The sequence below is a fragment of the Rhizopus microsporus genome, assembly GCF_002708625.1.
Source record: "Rhizopus microsporus ATCC 52813 unplaced genomic scaffold scaffold_5, whole genome shotgun sequence".
Lineage (NCBI taxonomy): Eukaryota > Fungi > Mucoromycota > Mucoromycetes > Mucorales > Rhizopodaceae > Rhizopus > Rhizopus microsporus.
Genome location: NW_019671920.1, coordinates 8967 through 26690, shown reverse-complemented (window position 1 = coordinate 26690; position 17724 = coordinate 8967). Strand labels below are relative to the sequence as shown.

The following is a 17724-nucleotide window of genomic DNA, read 5'->3' as shown; positions in this document are numbered from 1 at the left end:
GAAAACCATCACTTGAGCTAGAGAAACGTTCCATTTTAATAGCAATCTAATCCAGCCTCTTTCATGTAAATGAATGAATCTACTCTCATTTTTAATAAAGGTTTTAAAAGAGATTCATTTCATCCAAAAGTCTATACATAGATGGATTCATCACCGGAAGTCAAAACCACACAAACGATCTAATTTTTATTGTTAAGAAACCACATATGAATAAAGATATGCACCATTATATATAAAAATAATGTACAATCACCCCATTATGTATTCTGCAAGCTATGGTAGTCGGCAACTTTAGCTCTTATAACTTAATTCTCTCGAATTTCTAAACCAATAGTAGAACTGTTTATAAGCTATAAGATCTGATGATAACTAGAATACTTTTCCAAGCAAATACTATATCAATTGAACTCTAATTAATAGATCAATCATCATAACAGAACGAGCTTTTCCTCTTTCTTTTTCCCACAATATAAAAAAAGACAATGTACAAAGCAATAATACTAAACAAAATTCGTTCTGTCAAAGATAAAAAGGCCTCAGCTGCAGCACCAGGCGAAGGTAAATACATACTTCCTGCTAACATAATCAAAGAGTGCTTCTATACGCTGTTTTATTCAACGCATTTTTTAAGTAAGATGAAAGCTTTGCATCAAAACTTTACAAGCCAGCTAGTGCTGATGATGATAAATCCTCATATTGCATGGTCTTTTAAGACTTGCCTACTAACATTCTTTGACCCCCCAAAAGTTAGAGCATCAGGTAAAAAAAGAAAACAAAGCGACAGTATCGAACAAGATAAAAAAGCTGCAAAAAAAAAAAATTGGTTAATGCAAAGGAAATTACAATCAGCACACATATGCCACCAAACATGGTGGCAGTCTGGAACGTATTCCAATCCCAATATAATTCTATCGTATACCATCAACAAATTGCAGGAGGAACTTCGCGATGCTTGGCGAAGGCATGCACGGAGCTGGTTACTAGTTATCATAATAACATGGTGGGACATTTTGAATCACGTCTTTTATCTTTTTTGTATTATCGTCTTAAAAACATCTTCATGGTAAGTGATGGATATAAGAATTGCTTTTTTTTTTTCTAAAAAGTAGTATCTACTTGTTAGTCAATGGATCCTAAAAGTCTTAAAATAATTGTTAAAGGCTACTGCTATCAATATGTATGCCAACCAATATGGCCAAGCAATGCAGTTTTATCAGCAAATTTAACAGAGGATAGGTTAAGAGACCCTGTGAACCAAGGATACAAACCAATTAGAGTCTTGATTAATCAAAGAGTATCACTTATTACTGTATTCTCTGCTCCCGAAAGAGCATATAAATGCCTTGAATATATTTTGAACCAATACGAAGACGAACACTCTCAGCACCAACTTTTCGATGTTCGGCGCCTTCCTCTTCCAAGATTGTTTATTATTTTACAAAAACTGTCAGTACACTGACGATTTGTGAACATTAGTGCAAATGCGCTCTCTGTTTTTGTGAGGGAACGATTACCAAGGGGCTATGTCAATCAACTTAAATTATTTCGAAGAGTACTCAACTTTAGCGTGTTGAAGAACGTGGATAAAAGGTAAAAGCATTTTATTGGAATACAATTAAGGGAAATGTATGAACTAACTTTGGCTATGTATAGAATGGAAGAATTGATACCCAATGAAGAAAATAAGGTGCTCTTTGGCAACATTGTCAAATCTGATGGATTTTGCATAGATTTCATATTTTACAGAAGGACATTTGGCGAAAACGGAGATGTTACCTTGATACAAAATCATGGCTTGGGTGTTGGTGACTTTTCAATAGAAGAAGTTATTCAATTATATAGGACAATTTTTCTAGGCCCCGGTAGAAAAGCAGTCTATACGGTTGCTATGGGTTTAGATGGAGGCCAGCATGAAATAAGGCGCTGTATTACGAAGGAGTATTATCATTTAACAGGTTCCACAGTGTATGCAAAGAAGTTGTAACAAGCGAAGGACACGGCAGGTATCACTGCAATTGAGGCTGCTACACCTACAGCGAAAACTGCTAGGAGTATTTCTTTTCTATGGTTTGCGGATTACATGCTTCCAAACATGGACAGGCTGTTCACTTTTTATGGCTTTAGTACTGCTAAATATCGGTTTAATCAATACCAAGGCAAACAAAGGGCTCCCGAAATGATGGTTAATATGTTATTAAATGGCAGTGCAAAATACAATAGGAAAAAAGCATTTTAAAAAGAAGAACAAAAAAGAAAAACGAAAAAATAAAAGAAAGAAGCGATTGCATAAAAACGAAAAGAAGAAAGAAAAGAATAGGCAACAGCAGTACAGAAAGCAAATTCATAACTACAGTTTTATGTGTTAGTATACACCTACTCACTTTATATACTTTACAAGGAGAAATAAATGGAAACTTTTGAAATTTAAAGAAGAAGATAGACCCAAAATTCTACTTGTTGTCTTTGGGAATGGTATGTTCGGAAAAGATATAGTGAAATTGAAAGGCTTATGTCGCGGTGCAGCTGGTATCATGTGGCACTACTTGAAAAAGAGAGAAGCTGCTGGTGACCTTCTTGTTGTGCCAATTGATGAGCTCAAAAATTCAAGAAATTGTTGTTGGTGTGAGACTGATACTTTGAATAGCGTAAGTGGCGTCAATGGCAGTAATGTACTTGTTTGTAAAATATGTAATATATTATGGTAACGCGATATCAACGCGATAAAGAATATGATGAAAATCTCTCTTGTAATCTCGAAAGGCTTGGATAGGTCTGAAGCTTATTTCAAAGGTTACACTCATATTTAATTCACAAATCGCCGTATTAAACACGGTTTTTTTTTTTTTTTGCAAAAGGAATTTATATTATTACAGGTAAAAGAAAATGCCTGAACGATTAGTCTCAAAACTAATTTCCTATTTTATCTGAATTTCCTTTTACGATTTATCCAAAATGGGTAAGCGAATCCTAAACTATATTGATTCGTCTAAAAAAAAACTAACTTCGTCTGAATTTGAAGTAGAAACACTGTACTTCAATCTCGGTCATCTATAACTATTGTGTGGTTTATAGGGGAATGCAATAGAAATATATAAAGTAGCTTGCTTGATTATTGGTGACAGATGTCTTTAAGGTGTGGTCATAAAATAGTGATGTTGAGTTTATCCGAATGACTACAACTCCGATAGTACTTTTTTTTTCTTTTGACAAGGGCGTTCATTACTTTTATTTTTTTCTTGAATGTCATTCTTGTCAAGGTTAACAACAAGGTGTTATGTAAAAGTAAATAATTGTCATTAGTTAATAAAGGAGAGACTTATTTTTGTTGTAGCCTGCTACATTATGCACACGCAGTACAACAAGACTACATTATAAACGTTTTTATGCAACACAGCAAACAACAACACCTCCATCTCAACCTAAGGTACGTGTTGCTTGTATAATATAGATACAGAGAGAAGTGATTGACTGTTCATTTAGATGTTTACTTGGAAATCTGCTGCTGTGTTAGGTGCCACAGCTGTTGGACTGGTAGTCTATTTTAGACAAGAGAAAGAAAAATTACGACTCATGCGTAAGTGGTTCAACCTTTTTTTTTTTCATTCAAAGCAATAACATAACTATTGGCAAAAGGTGAAAAGCGAGAAAGAGAAAAGATCAAAAGCTTTGGTCGACCGAATATTGGCAGTCCTTTTAAACTTTATAATGTCAATGAAGATAGAGTAACTAGCTCAGATGATTTCAAAGGACGTTATTACATAGTCTATTTTGGATTTACACACTGCCCAGATATTTGCCCTGAAGAATTGGATAAGATGGCTGAAGTAACAGACAAGATCAAGCAAGAGATAGGAGAGGACGTACTTGTACCTGTATTCATCACATGTGATCCATTACGAGATACAGCTGAAGCTGTCAAAGAGTACGTCAAGGACTTTCATCCAGACCTGATTGGATTTACAGGCGATAAAGATGAATTGAAAAGAGTAGCAAGATCATTTAGAGTATATTCATACACACCACCTAATGCAAAGCCAGAGGATGATTATCTCGTCGATCACTCCATCTTTCTCTATTTGATGGATCCAGAAGGCAAATTTGTAGATTGTTATGCAAGAGATACTACATCTGAGGAAGTGTTTAATAGCTTTAAATATTATTTAGAAGAATATGTCAATCAAGGAGGTAAACTATCGAATTATCCACAAAAATAAAGCCCTTGTATGTTTGCGCACAGAAATGAATGAATAATATTTATATATAAAGAGAAAAAAGAGAAAAAGCAAATGCATTATTATTGATCCTGTTACTCTTCCATTGTCACATCATCATCTGTCATTCTTAATCTACCTCCTCGTTTACCATTATCAGGCTTACCAATACCTGCTGCCCGATCAGCCTATATGACCATCATTAATATCACAGTACACATACATCTCTTTATTATATTACCTCTTCTTGTGTATATGGTTCTTCTTCTAATTTCTTGAGTCTTCTTTTATGTAATTTGCTCTTTAAATGCTCTTGTAAATGGGAATCTGAAATGAAATGACGTCTATAGAAAGAAAAGGTTTGTCATCAAGTACATATATATATATATATATATAAGCAAATACTTACGCACACTCTACGCAATAATGCTGTCCAAGTCCTGGTAAGTCGGTATCAACTTCTTGATGCTTCATTTTTTCATAGTTATCAGGTTTTAAATCGTCATGGATCTGATCAAGATCTCTTGTATAAGCACGAGTACGTTGTTTACGGTAATTGTCTCGGATGCTGTGGTGCGTTCTCTTACGGCGAAGTCTAGTAATATAAATATTGATTTCCTTATTGATCTCTTTTATATTATTTTACCTTCCCATGATTTATGTACAAAAAAGTATTTTTTACAAAAAAAGGTCCTTTTTTTTTTTTCTTTGCCTCAAAAAAGTTGGGTAGAATAAAGCAAGTCACGAGAGCTCCGAGTGTAGTCACTCCGCTCTCCTGTTGGGCAATGAGAGGACTACACCAGATAGTTGTTAAAATCGTTGGGAAGGGTGATAAGGCGAGGAACTATGGGCACTACCAAATCTCCAAAGGAGGAACTCTATAATCAACTAGGTCGAATATCCTGAATTAAAAGGTGTTTTTATATCATTATGGAGAATGCTTTCTATCCATACTGATGGAGAAATCAACAAGTTGATCATTGATAAAAGGGGGCATCGATGCGTTTTACTCTGAGCTAAATCCTATTGAACAATTGTTTGGCCCATAGTCAACAAAATACTGTTCAGCGTAGTGATTTGCATTTAAAGAATTACATATGTGAGCTTCATTAATTGAGTGCCATATGACGATAAAGACTGACAGATTTGGCATTCAAGATACAATAGAAACTTTATTTTTAAAAGAGATCATTGAATCTTACTTCTTTTCTTTCCTTTCTCTCGTCTATTCTCAAATAATTGAAACGCATATTTAAACGTAACATGTCCATATCAGTTCTCTTGGGCTTGTCATCAAACACGCTTTCTTTTTCTTTTACTTGATCAGTCTTTCTTCTTCGCCTTATCTTTAGATCAGATGTGTCTAAGCTTACTTGTCTTTGAAGTAAATTGTATGGCTCGTTGGAGGGATATCTTCTAACATTCACTGGTGTAAAGAAATATTCGTATCCTTTCCGAATTCTAATAATGAAGAATGGTATAAACAGTACCTATATATTCATTAGTTTAGCATGGCGAGACTATTGTGTGATTAACTTACAGCCAAGTAAACAGCAATAAAATACACTGGTTTACGTAAAATGTATGTTGGTGGATAAAAGAAGAGAGAAGTTCTAAACAAGAACAAGACATGTTGAGCAAACTAAACTAGATGTTAGCAAAAACGTAAGCTATAGTATATAAATTGAACTTGCCGAGTAGAGCTTCCAGTAGTGATAACGGTGTGTTTCCCAAAAGGCCTTATACAGAAACACATGCCATGTTACTCCGTAATATGAAGCTAGATGGTACAGGAAGAACTCAGTGCCGCCATTAGGGGTATCTATACGAGTACAATCGCCCTCGTGAAAACGTTCTCCTAGAGAACATACAAAGAGAGCGCGGTGGAAGTTGTAGTATCTTGGGATAATGCTCTTGATGTAGTTGATAAATAGCCAAATGCATTCATTCCAGGTATTTGTTTCTTTATAGGTGTGATATGCTTGAGCAATGTAACTCTTTATGCTGATAGAAAACGGGTTATGGTCTGTAATTGCTGCTGGATAACAAGTGACTAACAAAAGCAATAGTCTCATTAGCAAAGAATGAATGAAAATAATAATGGCATACTATCTTACCGTAATAAAGGTAGAGTAGAGTAAATACATGCATCGATATCCAAAACAGCCGTTGTAGCTTGAATTTGGTCATTGATCTATTACGGTTGCACTCTTTGACCATGAATGTATCTTGTGGTTCTGGGGGTGGAATGGCGTCTTCGTTTGGTTCGTATAGTCTTGCTGGTCCAAATTGCTGGGTCTGTTGTTCAAGGTACGCTGCAACTTCATCATGACATTCTTGGCATAGATCATATCTATCATCAAGGTATCTTTTATGTGACAAGTACTGCTGACATCTTTCCTTATAATCAAATTCCTAATTGACAACTGTATATCAGCATAGGGTCACAGATAAACATCAAGTCTTACATTTTCATCATCTGGAATAAATCCTTCTGATAGATATAATATGAGTGCCTGAGCCTTTTGACATTCATTGCAAAGTGTCGGCTTGTTTGGATCTGATATATAGGGTCTATAATCCGTTACTATGAAAAGTCATCAATAAGCTTGTGTATTGTAACAATGTTCCCCCTTACTTTTTGGTGGTTTCGTGCATTTTGAGGGAACAATGGGGTCCATCACTTGCCCTTGCTTTGATGATATTAGTTAAAGAGTGAAATAGATATAATTGTTGTTACCTCATCTCTAAAATTCTCACTTTCACACCTTTGACATATCCAATATCTGGCTGATCCGCCTGAACTCAAGTCTAGGATGGCATCCGTGTTACAGTACCAACAATTTACTCTTATGCGTTGTGTATTTTTAAATAAATAGGATATGAGCTTATTTGGACTGTAATAAAAAAATGACATGATGAGAATAAACAAAATGGTATACAAGTAAAAAGTTGACATATATATATATAAAAAAAAAGAAACGGTTATCCCTTTTTCTCTCTCTCCTCACTTTTTATATAAAAAAGATCACCTTTTTACAAGTCACAGCTTGTCTTTCTTTGTTGAATACAGTCTCCGATTGAAATAAAAGTGTAGCATTTTCCTGACACAATCAAAATAGCTAGTTTTTCCTTGTCTTTAGGGCAAGGTAGTGCTTTTATAAAAGGGACAAAAGCTTTTCAAATTTGTTTTCTGGTAACAATCGCACCTTTGTCTTTTGAATTCAAAAGAGAAAAACAAATCAAGCTCCTCTCTTTTTCTTTGTCTGCAAGTCAAATATTTTTTTTTCCATAAGAGTCTTTGAACAATCAGCTTACAAATTAAACCAGTGTGGCTTGTGTTCCCCTCCTTTTTGACATATATATGCAAAGAAAAAAAGTGTCTCTCTCTCTCCCTTTTCTTTCAACCTCATGTCCTTTTATAAAGCTGAAGAGTGTCTTGTCCTTGGGACCGAATACTCGTTGAACGATAACTATACTTCATTCATATCCGATATTCAAAAGGGCGAATATGCAAAAATAATAAAAAACAGCATCCTATTCCAAAATGCTCAAGGCAGCACCGTTAATGACATTCAACAATGGGTCAATGACAAGCTTTTAACTTTAAATATTCAAGACGAATCTGTGCGATTTCAAGTATTGGTCACTGGTATTGCTTGTCTCAACACGTTTGTACAAATCAATTGGACAGGTCCCATACCTTCCTTTACCATTTCTGAGCTATTCTGCAGCCAAAAGGATGAACAGCTTGAAGCAGAGATACATAAGGCATGTCTTCAGTCCCTTTCAGTTGACAGTGAAGAAGTATATCATCTGACTCAGCAACTTGGACTATTGGCCGTTGCTCGTGTGTTACTTTCAAACGTATGTCAAGATACCTTGACTGGCTCTCTGTGGTCCATGCGCGCTGCCTTTATTCAACAACAGCTCCTGGATGAACACACGGGTACACTTCAAGCCGAGTTATCAATGCTGGAAAACAAAAGCGCCAAAGCGATTGAAGACTATAAAGAGTCTAGTGGTGCTCTCAAAGTGCGTCAGCAGTTGGAAGCAGGCTTGATTCACAATTATTACGGTCAGGATAAGGAAGCCTTGCAACGAATGGAGTCAGCACAAAAGGAATCCGGCTTTGTCTGGTCCCTGACAGGTGCCTTGGGTCGTCGTACAAAATTTCAGACATTTGACGTCTCTCAACTGGTTGTTTTAGCTGAAAGCAAAAGAGAAGAAAAGGTAGACGAGGATGCAGCCAAGCCAGAGACATTGGACCTAAATGATGATACTATTTTGGAAAAAATCAACTTTGCAGAAAATGAGCAGAACAAGAAAGAAAGTGATCAGCGTCATGGTAACTTGAACATCATCGACCAATGTCTCTTACTTGCATTTTGCTTAAACGTCAAAAATACCAACCCTGATCATGGTATCACGACCGAACAGATGGTTCCTTACGTTACCCGTGTGCTTGAGAATGCTAATAACTGGATGGTACATACCATGGGTCTCCTGCTGCGTTCTCGTCTAGAATCCAACAAGGGCCGTACAGTCGAGCGTTCTGCCCTTCAGCTACAGGCGCTCGTTGATCAAATCAAGGTAGAAGACTCCAAGGTGGAAGAACGACTGGCTTACTTTTACGACTTGCTGTTGCCTAGTAAATGGGAAATGGAACGTGAACTGGCCCGTCGTTTTGTCTCATTAGGTGTTCTTCGCTCAGCCGTTGAAATCTTTGAAAGACTTGAGATGTGGGAGGATGTGATTTCGTGCTATCAAATGATGGAACAACCACAAAAGGCAAAGAGTGTATTAGAGCGACTTATGAAGGAAAATCCTAACTCGCCCAAGTACTGGTGTATCCTTGGTGACCTCGAACTTGAACCAGCTCATTGGAAAAAATCATGGGAGATTTCCAATCATCGCTATGCCCGTGCCATGCGTAGCTTAGGCTCCTATGAATTCAAGCAACAAAACTATGAAGCCGCGATCGAGTACTATCAAAAGGCACTTGAGATCAATCCACTCTTTGAAGGTTCCTGGTACATCCTTGGCTGTGCCTCTATGGTGGTCGAAAAGTGGGACGTTGGTATCCGTGCCTTTCATCGTGTGACTCTTTTGGACGACGAAAATGCAGAGGCATGGAACAACTTGGCAAGCATCTACGTCAAGACGGATAAAAAGCCAGACGCCTTTTTGGCGCTGAAGCGCGCTACCAAAATCAAGTTTGACGATTGGAGAATGTGGCAAAACTTGTTGTTTGTCTCGATTGATATTGGCCAATTTGCAGATGCCATCTACGCCATGCAGCGTGTGGTTGAACTTCGATGGGATAAGGTACGTGATGGTGCTGTTGATGTCGGTGTACTTCGTATGATTGTCGAAAACGTTGTCCAAAACTGGAAAGACCCTCATGATAGAGATGGTGCGCGTTTGTCGGTCCATGTTCAGCGCCTACTGGAGGACGTTATCTTGAGCAGGATTACAAACTCACCGGATATTTGGATGATCTGTGCCAAATTTTACTTATGGCAAAAACGGTATACGGACGCTCTTGACACCTCTGTGAAGGCCTACCGCTCTGTCATGCATGATCCTCGCATTGAAACTGAAGAAAGTGTATTTGAAGACGTTACAACGGTTGCACTTGAAACCGTAGACATGTATGAAAACCTAGGTGATAAAACGCAAGATGGTGCTCCTGTCTGTTCTGACTGGCGTTATCAAGCTCGTCTTATCCTCAAAGGCTTAATGGGCAAAGTCAAGGATATATTTGAAGATACACCCTCTTATGAGCGCTTAAAGGAACGCATGGATGACCTTAGAAATGCATAATGTTTTCAAAGAAATTGTATTATAGACATAATAAAAGTATTTATTTCTCCTCCACTATTTTTATTTACAACTGTGTATTTACAATGTCTTAAAGTTGATTTCACCTACTGGCTGCTTGCCTGTGAGTCCTCCTAAGCCCATGGGTTCCTGCTCTGCTATATGATGAGCATCGCCTCCCGTGTTCTTTGGTTTTGGTGCATGCTTTACTCCGTCCTTCATTTCTTTATCGCCTTTCTCATTATCACCTGGCTTGTGTTCGGTCATTGCACTATCAACAGCAGTACCAGTCGCTTCACCTCTAGTACCGGCAGCAGCAGCAGCGTCTCTGTTATATCTTTCATTATCTGCCTTGTTTGCATGACCAGTATCTTGAACAATAGAGGCATGAGTAGAAGGTTCATTGAACGAAATACTTGGTTTCTTGTTGGTGTTTGAATTGTTATTATTTGGATTTTTCATATCTTGCGCAAGCCCAGCCGCATCTTTTTCATTATGGGTATTTGGTTGTTGTTCGTTAGATGAGGTATTAAGTTCGTTCTCTGTTTCCTGTAGAGGATGAATAGTATCTGCATCAGTATCAATGCGTTGGTGAGTGTGGTTTTCATTGTGTTTTAATTGGCCATTAGGATTATGTTGTTTCACTATGGACCGCAATATTAGATTTATGTATATATGCTCTCCATATGTATTCACTTACAATGACTGTTATCTGTAGGAGCGAGCCCTTGATTGACAATACCTTCTTGTATTCCATTAGGTCCAGCGATAGTACTATTGGTTTGATGACCCTTAATAGCTTGTTCATGTAGGTGGGTATGAGGTCGAAGTTCAATATTTTGGTGATTTTCGTGCTTGGGTAAAGTGTGAGTATCTTGAGTGTTGTTCATTCTGTTAATAAATGTATATAAAGAGTTTGCCCTAGAGCTTATATTTATATTTTTTGATATATACACTATGCATCACTGTGACATAATGGAAATAACCTAAAATGGAATGAATTTTCTATTTAAGTCACTTATTTTGCATGACGTTAAAGAAGTCATGACATAAGTGCCCTCCACACTCCTTTGTCTTTACGTGCTTTTATGAAAGAAAAAAGAAGCTAATGATGTAGCTCAATTTGTTCCTTGGTACAATTAGAGTACATACTATTTCTTAAAACATTCCACTCTCAGAAAGATCCTGATGCTTTACGAACAGCTTTTACTTATGAGATCACGTTTTTATTTACTGAAACGATCTTTAAGAATACCCGCTCTTCCTATTCTCATTAGCGTATACCTCATATACATAAATATATAAGTCAAATCCTTACATTTTTCAAAGAGAATCTTTTGTAAATGTCTTTTTTAATTATATTTGATGGTTTGATGGTTTTTATGGGTGCCTGGTCCCTTGTTCTAATGGTCAATGGCTGACCTGAAGAATGTCGTTACAGCAGCAATCAGAACCTTTAAAAGACTTTTGGCATTGTTGCTGACATTTTTTCTTTTTCCTTCTCTTTTGAGGATGCTTTAATAAATAAATATATTATTGACTTGATCTATTGTCTTTTTATTCCTTTTTATATTGAAAATAAAAATACAAAGTTTATATAGCTACGCCTGAATATTTACACAACATTAAGGGAGGGCGTACACTTTTAATTATCTTTTTCAAACTTTTCTCTAACTTTAGAATAATGTTCAAGTTCAGTAGCAGAAACACTAGGAACAAGTTCTTCTAGAGCCTTAATAAAGTCAACCTCTTGTACTTGAACCGTAGTTTCTTCAGGTGTAACCAAATGTGACAGATAATACTGTGTCGTAACAGGATCGGGAAGATCAGGTCGCTTTTCTTCGTTCAATTTGTTTACCTTAGCATCAATTGTTTCGGCTACACGTGTCATAGCCTTCAACATGGCATCAGAACAGAGAGCGTAGAAATCGGCGCCTGTGTAATGGAATGGACATCGCTCTGCAACTTTACGAAGGTCCAGATCTGGATGAAGACGGAATCTATATTACAAATTAGATAACCAACAAAAAGGCATAAAAACGGATCACTTACTTTCTCGTGAGAGCTTCAATAATCTTTAGCTGTGATTCATGGTCCTGGCTTACACCCAAATAGAGTAGCTTGTCGAATCTACATTTCGGAAGCATAAATACCTTGTACATTTTATATAGTTGCCTCTTACCTTCCCGGACGTAACAATGCAGGATCCAAAAGGTCTGGTCTGTTGGTCGCTCCAATAACAAAGACATCGCCCACACCGGCCTCTTCTCCTCCTTCGCTCATACCGTCTAATTCAGCAAGCAGTTGACTGACAATACGATCCATGACACCACCAGAATCACCCTTTTCACCACGCTTAGGTGCAACAGAGTCCAATTCATCAAAAAAGATAACACATGGCTTAGCATCACGAGCTCGTTGGAACACACGTCGAACGTTCGCTTCAGATTCACCAATATACATGTTCAAAAGCTCAGGGCCTTTGACAGAAAAGAAGTTGAGAGAGCAGGATGTAGCGATTGCCTTGGCAAGCAATGTCTTTCCTGTACCAGGGGGACCATATAAAAGGATACCACTTCGTTTTTTGAGACCAGAGCCAAATAACTCAGGATGCTCTAATGGAAGCTGAATTGTATCGAGAATGTCATCCTTGACATGAGCTAAACCGCCAACATCGTCCCAGGTGACATTGGGAATCTAGACACTATGGGTTAGATCAACAATAAAAGATGATTTCAATGTATATATATACCTTGGGTGCTCCAATAGAGTCGGAATAACTAGCTCGTGCTTCACCCAAGGCACCATCAAAATCAGCAGCAGTCAAGGTGACGCCAGCTGCACGGATGTCTGAGGCGGTTACCATAGACATATCTGGTCCCTCTGTCGACCCTTCTTCAGATTCGTTCGTTTTACGATGACTAAAGTAAAACAAGGTTATATTTTGTGTGTGTGTCTTTATAATTCAAACGTACATGCCACGATCTATTCTCTGCAAGGCAAGTACACCCGCCCTGGCTACTAAATCTACTAAATCTTTGGCTAGTAAGGCAGCTGTTTGTGTTGCCAAATTAGATAAAGAAACATCAGGAGCCAGCGGACTATGGTATAACAAGTTCTTGAGTATCTGTAAACGAGCCTTTTCATCAGGTGCGTGAATGGAAATCTCATGCTTGAAACAAGACAAAACGCTAGAAGGTAAGGTATCTATATCTCCTGTGGTGGCAATAACCATGACAGGGTATCCCGTTGCTGCATGCGCTGAGCCAGCATTCTTTATACAATCTTCTAAAACCGTAGCTAGCAAAGGTTCTAATAGTAAAATTAGAAAAAGCAATGCTTTTGTAATATTCAACTTTTTACCTTGTCCAGATTCAACAACAGCGCTTTTCTTTGCGAGACCCTCCATATGCCGTATGAGCATAACACAAGGCGCAACAGCAGCAGCCTTTTCAAATTTGGCTCGTAGATAAGCTTCAGTTTTAGCGTCGGTATCAGAGAGGATATCATAAATAGAGAATTCATACACATGGACGCCAATGGATTCTGCCACTTCCTTCACCAAGGTGCTCTTACCGCTACCTCTAGGGCCATGAAAGAGAGCATTACAAGAGAGATCGAAATTAAGGCCAGCAAAATGTAACGAGGACGAAACGAGTTCATATAGTTGATCGTAAGTAGGTCCGTTTGATCTTACCAAGGGCAGTTTTTCGGCAAAGTCGTGATAGTAGGAGATGGAGCCTACGGGCACACGTGAATATTCGACACCTGTCTGTACCATCTGCGTCTTGCTTGGGACAACTCGGCGTCCAGAACCGTAATAGGAAGGATGCGTGTTGTTACTGGTGTCGTCGCTCGTGTCCAGACGGATAACTTTGAAATAGACCAAGGTCGTGGGTGGATGGGTGGATGGCTTGATACTAGACTCGTCTTCAGATGGCCTTAAGCGAGCCATGTCTTCGTTAATTGGTATAGCAATGATATCGCCCTTACATACAATACGTTCCTTTTGCTCAAACCATTGTTTTAATGAATCTAAACATATCGACTGGAGTGCTTTATCCATGGATGTAGGAGATGCAACACGAGCAATGGTTACAGCAGATGAAACAGGCGGGCCACGTTCTGGAGTATCTTGAACTCTAGTTACTGTGATCTTTGCAGCTGAGGTTGATTCAGGTGGAAGGGGAAGATTGAGATTAAAATAAAGTGTGGGAGGAAGATAAACAACGTCTCTAACAAAAAAAAGAAAAGAAATGCATTATTCACTATATACATATATCTTTTTTTTTTATTATTACCCTTCCTCTAGAATATCATCCGCTCCATATATTTTGCACAATCTGGACTTTTTTGGATCGTTTGCGCTGACAAGAGCCCAATCTCCACTAAAAATACCACAGCTTGCCAAATCCTTTAGTTTCATAAAGACGCGATTTTCATCATCTTCATTAGCAATTGGTGGAGGGTAAAGCCTAGCCTCTGGCCACTTTCTCTCTAATATTTTCACATCGTACTCTCGCGGTTCGATCACAACTGGATCTGGCTGTGCATTGAGTGTGTTGAACGATATGGATGATAGAGATACAGAATTGCCTAGTGCTTCGTCGTCATCCATGTCTGATATATTGACCACAAAGAGTCTGGTTCGCTCTGATGAATGAATATATCCTTGTCTAACTGGATTCGTCATCAATACTTTATAAGCGAGCTCATTGTCGAATTGATATATCTCAGAGCTCCTGATGATCTTATCCGAAAGTAGAGTTGATATAGCATTGTAATCTATCATAATGGTAAGGTCATCATTCTTATTATGTTGACTATTACCTTTCTGTGCCTGTGTATATGATGTTTCATTCAAGGCACCTAGGATGATTTCATCCAATTCGATCAACTGCACTGTTCTAATCTCAACCTTACACGTAGTCTCTTCTTCTTCTTCTTCTTCTTCGTCATCCAAGTGTGATAATGCATCTGATCCATAGACAGACTTGATTAATTGACTACTTACATATACTACTTGTCCTTTTTTCTATTCGTAAAGTCAATACTTGCTCTCCCTCTCTTTTTTGGGTTTTACCTCTTCAGTTGCAGGCCTGCATCGCGCAATGAATGAGTCTAGGCTTGGTTGAGAGTCCCTTGTACTGATAGGTGTGCGCGCTGCCAACGATGGCACGGTGACAGAAAGTGCAATATTGTCTTAAACAATAGTGAGTTTTAATAGATTTGAAAAGTTTAGTTTACCTTGATTTGCTGATACAAGTTTCCACAAGTCTTCAGAGACTTCAACCCATTGAGTCTCTTGGTTATGAACTAGTTTTAGATGAGCGTTGATCGGTAGAGTCATTAAAGAAAGAGTGTGTGAAGGATAAGCTTAATTGAATAACCGCATCTATTTATTTCATCCCACGCCATAAATAAAATCATTTGGCATTTGTCATGGTTTTTTACTAAATAGTCTGAATATGATAAACGAGAATCTTTTATTTTAATTATACGCCCTTATCATCTAAAGAGGGCATACATGATCAATGATGGAGTAGCTTATTTAGGACTTTCTTTAATAAGCTTCTAGGGAATCTTTAACAATAGTTTCTTTCATTGATTATCAAACAAACTGATTTATATTGAGTATAAACTTAAACTGTGATGTGTCCAGTGCTTCTCTCTTAATCCTGGAATGCCCTTACTAGGCTTTAGAGTATAAAAATTTTTGAAAAGGTCCCTTTTTTTCTGCATTAAAGTAAAAAAGAGCATCTATTGTTTGTGTTCTTAAATGATCCTATTGTTTCAATGATTGCCCATCTTTAATACTTCCCTTGATATCTTACAATTCCTTCAAGTGTATGGCTCTAAAAAGATAAAAAACAACTCTCATTTTCTTTTGTCTCATTTTGAGCAAGGTTGATAAGTTGATAAAACAGAAAAACAGTATCCAAAGTGACTGTATCAGCAGCTGGAAAAAGTGTGTAACTGATTTTAAAAAAAAAATCAACCAATCTGATTCTTTTTCTTTTCCAAAAGAAAGAAAGAAAAAGAAAATGAGTTTCATGATGGACAGGGCCACGGAAGCAGCAGCCAGCGATTTGGCTGAAGTCAGAAAACTAATCGAAAGTATGAATGCCCTGGTAAGTAGTCAACAGCAACAACAGCAGCAGCAACAACAATTACTTCAAAAACAAAAAGAATTACAGCTTCAACAACAACAACAACAACAACAACAACAGCCTCAACAACCACCACCACAGCAATCACAGCCGCCACAAGAGCAACAGCAACAACAAGAAGAAGAAAGAAATTTAACTAAAGAGGAATCAAAAGAGGCGCCTTTGGTTCATAACCAACAATTGCACCAACAATCATTACATCACCACCACCAACAACAACAACCACAGGAAACACAATTGAACCCATCCTTAATGCCTCAAGGCACAACACAAAACTGGCCAGCCAATACCAACACTCAATATGCTGCACCTAATTTTAGGTAATATACGATACACCGTGTGTGCTTTAATGATAAATAACGATAGAATAGTCATCAAAACCATGTTAACACAACCACTACTACCACCCATGATGCCAAAACTCAAAACACATCCGTACCACCCATGGCCCAAGCCTTACCTACAGCAGGTGTTATTGTTGAAGTGAGTCATATTACGTACAGTAGAACATATTACTTTCAACTATCTCGCAAGTTCATTATATATACCATATTTTTATATTTCTAACAGTTCCTTCTACAGCCGAAGCAACGATTGAACCACTTATAGCTTGGTTAAGATTGACCTTTCAAGATCCAACTATTTCTGGAATGGTATTACAGTACAAAGGCTTTGATGGATTATGGAAGTGTCTATTGAACAGTAAGTTATGTCATGATAGTAAAACAGGAAAGCTAGAAACAAGACATTTTTATATAGGAGATGATTCTTTAAAAAGGGTGTTGAAACAAAACTTGAAAAACAATACTATACTTCAGATGAGAGTTCCTTGTGAACAGGATCTTTTAAGTGTAAGTTGTGAATTCTATAGTTGATAGAATAGGGTTTTCTTATCATTGTTATTATATAGTCTGGATATACCGACAAACGCCTTTTGGCATTAACTACAAAGCCTATTGCACCATCAATAGAGCAAGCAAATGCAACAAGTCAAATGATGGAGGATAATAACGCCAATAATAACAGCCATAATAGTAATAGTGATAACAACAACAGCAATGATAGTCTTTAATATCTTTATCAATAAATACGTTGTTATACAAAATGATACATGCCTGTTTTTTGTATACCAAACTCTTTTTCTTTAGTATCGAGAGAGAAAGAACCAAATGGAAGTAATGAATATGTATTGTGTTATACAGTCTTTCCGGAAAGTAAATTCGCCTGTGATCGAAAATAAATGCACCCAATGGTGAGAACAAAATTCATGCTGTATGAAATGTAAATTCGTCGTTACCAAGAATATTTTCGTAGTATCAGCCTTGACATCCATGGAGATACTGTATTTTCAAATTGAGATGTCGTATTGAAACCGTTGTAATGTTATCAGAGTAATAACAAATACAAAAAGAATATGGCTCACTATCTCATTTGACAGTAATATTAACAGGTGGGCTGTCTTGGAGTTGAAATTAACTTAATATTAGAAATAGCTCCTCTTTAGTCTCTTTGTAAAAGTT

At 37.5% G+C, this 17724-nt stretch overlaps 7 protein-coding genes across 7 annotated transcripts; 3 read left to right on the top strand and 4 right to left on the bottom strand.

The window, feature by feature from the left end:
• Nucleotides 1-3480: 3480 nt before the first annotated feature.
• On the top strand, nt 3481-4214 carry RHIMIDRAFT_200276 (SCO1-SenC-domain-containing protein; the record flags this gene model as incomplete). Its single annotated transcript, XM_023606442.1, has 2 exons — nt 3481-3574; nt 3634-4214. 2 exons carry the CDS (start codon nt 3481-3483, stop codon nt 4212-4214), a joined length of 675 nt encoding a protein of 224 aa, XP_023467539.1.
• A 92-nt stretch (nt 4215-4306) lies between these two features.
• Nucleotides 4307-4865, bottom strand: RHIMIDRAFT_250030 (uncharacterized protein; the record flags this gene model as incomplete). Its single annotated transcript, XM_023610686.1, has 4 exons — nt 4307-4399; nt 4453-4555; nt 4621-4806; nt 4858-4865. The coding sequence occupies 4 exons, from the start codon at nt 4863-4865 to the stop codon at nt 4307-4309; spliced, it is 390 nt and encodes a 129-aa protein (XP_023467538.1).
• Nucleotides 4866-6098: 1233 nt separating this feature from the next.
• Nucleotides 6099-7229, bottom strand: RHIMIDRAFT_110753 (uncharacterized protein). The gene is made up of 4 exons (XM_023605239.1): nt 6952-7229; nt 6850-6904; nt 6680-6798; nt 6099-6626 (listed from the first exon to the last, which is right to left on the bottom strand). Exons 1-4 carry the CDS (start codon nt 7168-7170, stop codon nt 6231-6233), a joined length of 789 nt encoding a protein of 262 aa, XP_023467537.1. The 5' UTR covers nt 7171-7229; the 3' UTR covers nt 6099-6230.
• Nucleotides 7230-7517: 288 nt separating this feature from the next.
• RHIMIDRAFT_277381 (TPR-like protein) lies at nt 7518-10092 on the top strand. The gene has a single exon (XM_023612686.1). It carries the CDS (start codon nt 7623-7625, stop codon nt 10035-10037), a length of 2415 nt encoding a protein of 804 aa, XP_023467536.1. The 5' UTR covers nt 7518-7622; the 3' UTR covers nt 10038-10092.
• On the bottom strand, nt 10083-10928 carry RHIMIDRAFT_312196 (uncharacterized protein). The gene is made up of 2 exons (XM_023614787.1): nt 10735-10928; nt 10083-10678 (listed from the first exon to the last, which is right to left on the bottom strand). The coding sequence occupies exons 1-2, from the start codon at nt 10922-10924 to the stop codon at nt 10116-10118; spliced, it is 753 nt and encodes a 250-aa protein (XP_023467535.1). The 5' UTR covers nt 10925-10928; the 3' UTR covers nt 10083-10115.
• A 646-nt stretch (nt 10929-11574) lies between these two features.
• Nucleotides 11575-14964, bottom strand: RHIMIDRAFT_213504 (AAA-domain-containing protein). The gene is made up of 8 exons (XM_023607251.1): nt 14865-14964; nt 14336-14819; nt 13398-14269; nt 13010-13346; nt 12787-12955; nt 12217-12731; nt 12087-12164; nt 11575-12034 (listed from the first exon to the last, which is right to left on the bottom strand). Exons 2-8 carry the CDS (start codon nt 14725-14727, stop codon nt 11680-11682), a joined length of 2718 nt encoding a protein of 905 aa, XP_023467534.1. The 5' UTR covers nt 14728-14819; nt 14865-14964; the 3' UTR covers nt 11575-11679.
• A 1037-nt stretch (nt 14965-16001) lies between these two features.
• Nucleotides 16002-17100, top strand: RHIMIDRAFT_110710 (uncharacterized protein). Its single transcript, XM_023605237.1, has 3 exons — nt 16002-16524; nt 16576-16906; nt 16964-17100. Exons 1-2 carry the CDS (start codon nt 16079-16081, stop codon nt 16769-16771), a joined length of 642 nt encoding a protein of 213 aa, XP_023467533.1. The 5' UTR covers nt 16002-16078; the 3' UTR covers nt 16772-16906; nt 16964-17100.
• The last annotated feature ends 624 nt before the right edge of the window (nt 17101-17724 follow it).

Coding starts and splice junctions, on each gene's coding strand:
- RHIMIDRAFT_110753 (XM_023605239.1), bottom strand. CDS start 7,170: ATGTCAACTTTTTACTTGTATACCATTTTGTTTATTCTCATCATGTCA. Junction 6,799..6,849: donor ATGCACGAAACCACCAAAAA/GTAAGGGGGAAC, acceptor GACTTTTCATAG/TAACGGATTATAGACCCTAT. Junction 6,627..6,679: donor TTATTCCAGATGATGAAAAT/GTAAGACTTGAT, acceptor GTTGTCAATTAG/GAATTTGATTATAAGGAAAG.
- RHIMIDRAFT_277381 (XM_023612686.1), top strand. CDS start 7,623: ATGTCCTTTTATAAAGCTGAAGAGTGTCTTGTCCTTGGGACCGAATAC.
- RHIMIDRAFT_312196 (XM_023614787.1), bottom strand. CDS start 10,924: ATGAACAACACTCAAGATACTCACACTTTACCCAAGCACGAAAATCAC. Junction 10,679..10,734: donor TCCTACAGATAACAGTCATT/GTAAGTGAATAC, acceptor TGCGGTCCATAG/TGAAACAACATAATCCTAAT.
- RHIMIDRAFT_213504 (XM_023607251.1), bottom strand. CDS start 14,727: ATGACGAATCCAGTTAGACAAGGATATATTCATTCATCAGAGCGAACC. Junction 12,956..13,009: donor CAGAGAATAGATCGTGGCAT/GTACGTTTGAAT, acceptor GTTTTACTTTAG/TCATCGTAAAACGAACGAAT. Junction 12,732..12,786: donor ACTCTATTGGAGCACCCAAG/GTATATATATAC, acceptor CATAGTGTCTAG/ATTCCCAATGTCACCTGGGA.
- RHIMIDRAFT_110710 (XM_023605237.1), top strand. CDS start 16,079: ATGAGTTTCATGATGGACAGGGCCACGGAAGCAGCAGCCAGCGATTTG. Junction 16,525..16,575: donor TATGCTGCACCTAATTTTAG/GTAATATACGAT, acceptor ACGATAGAATAG/TCATCAAAACCATGTTAACA.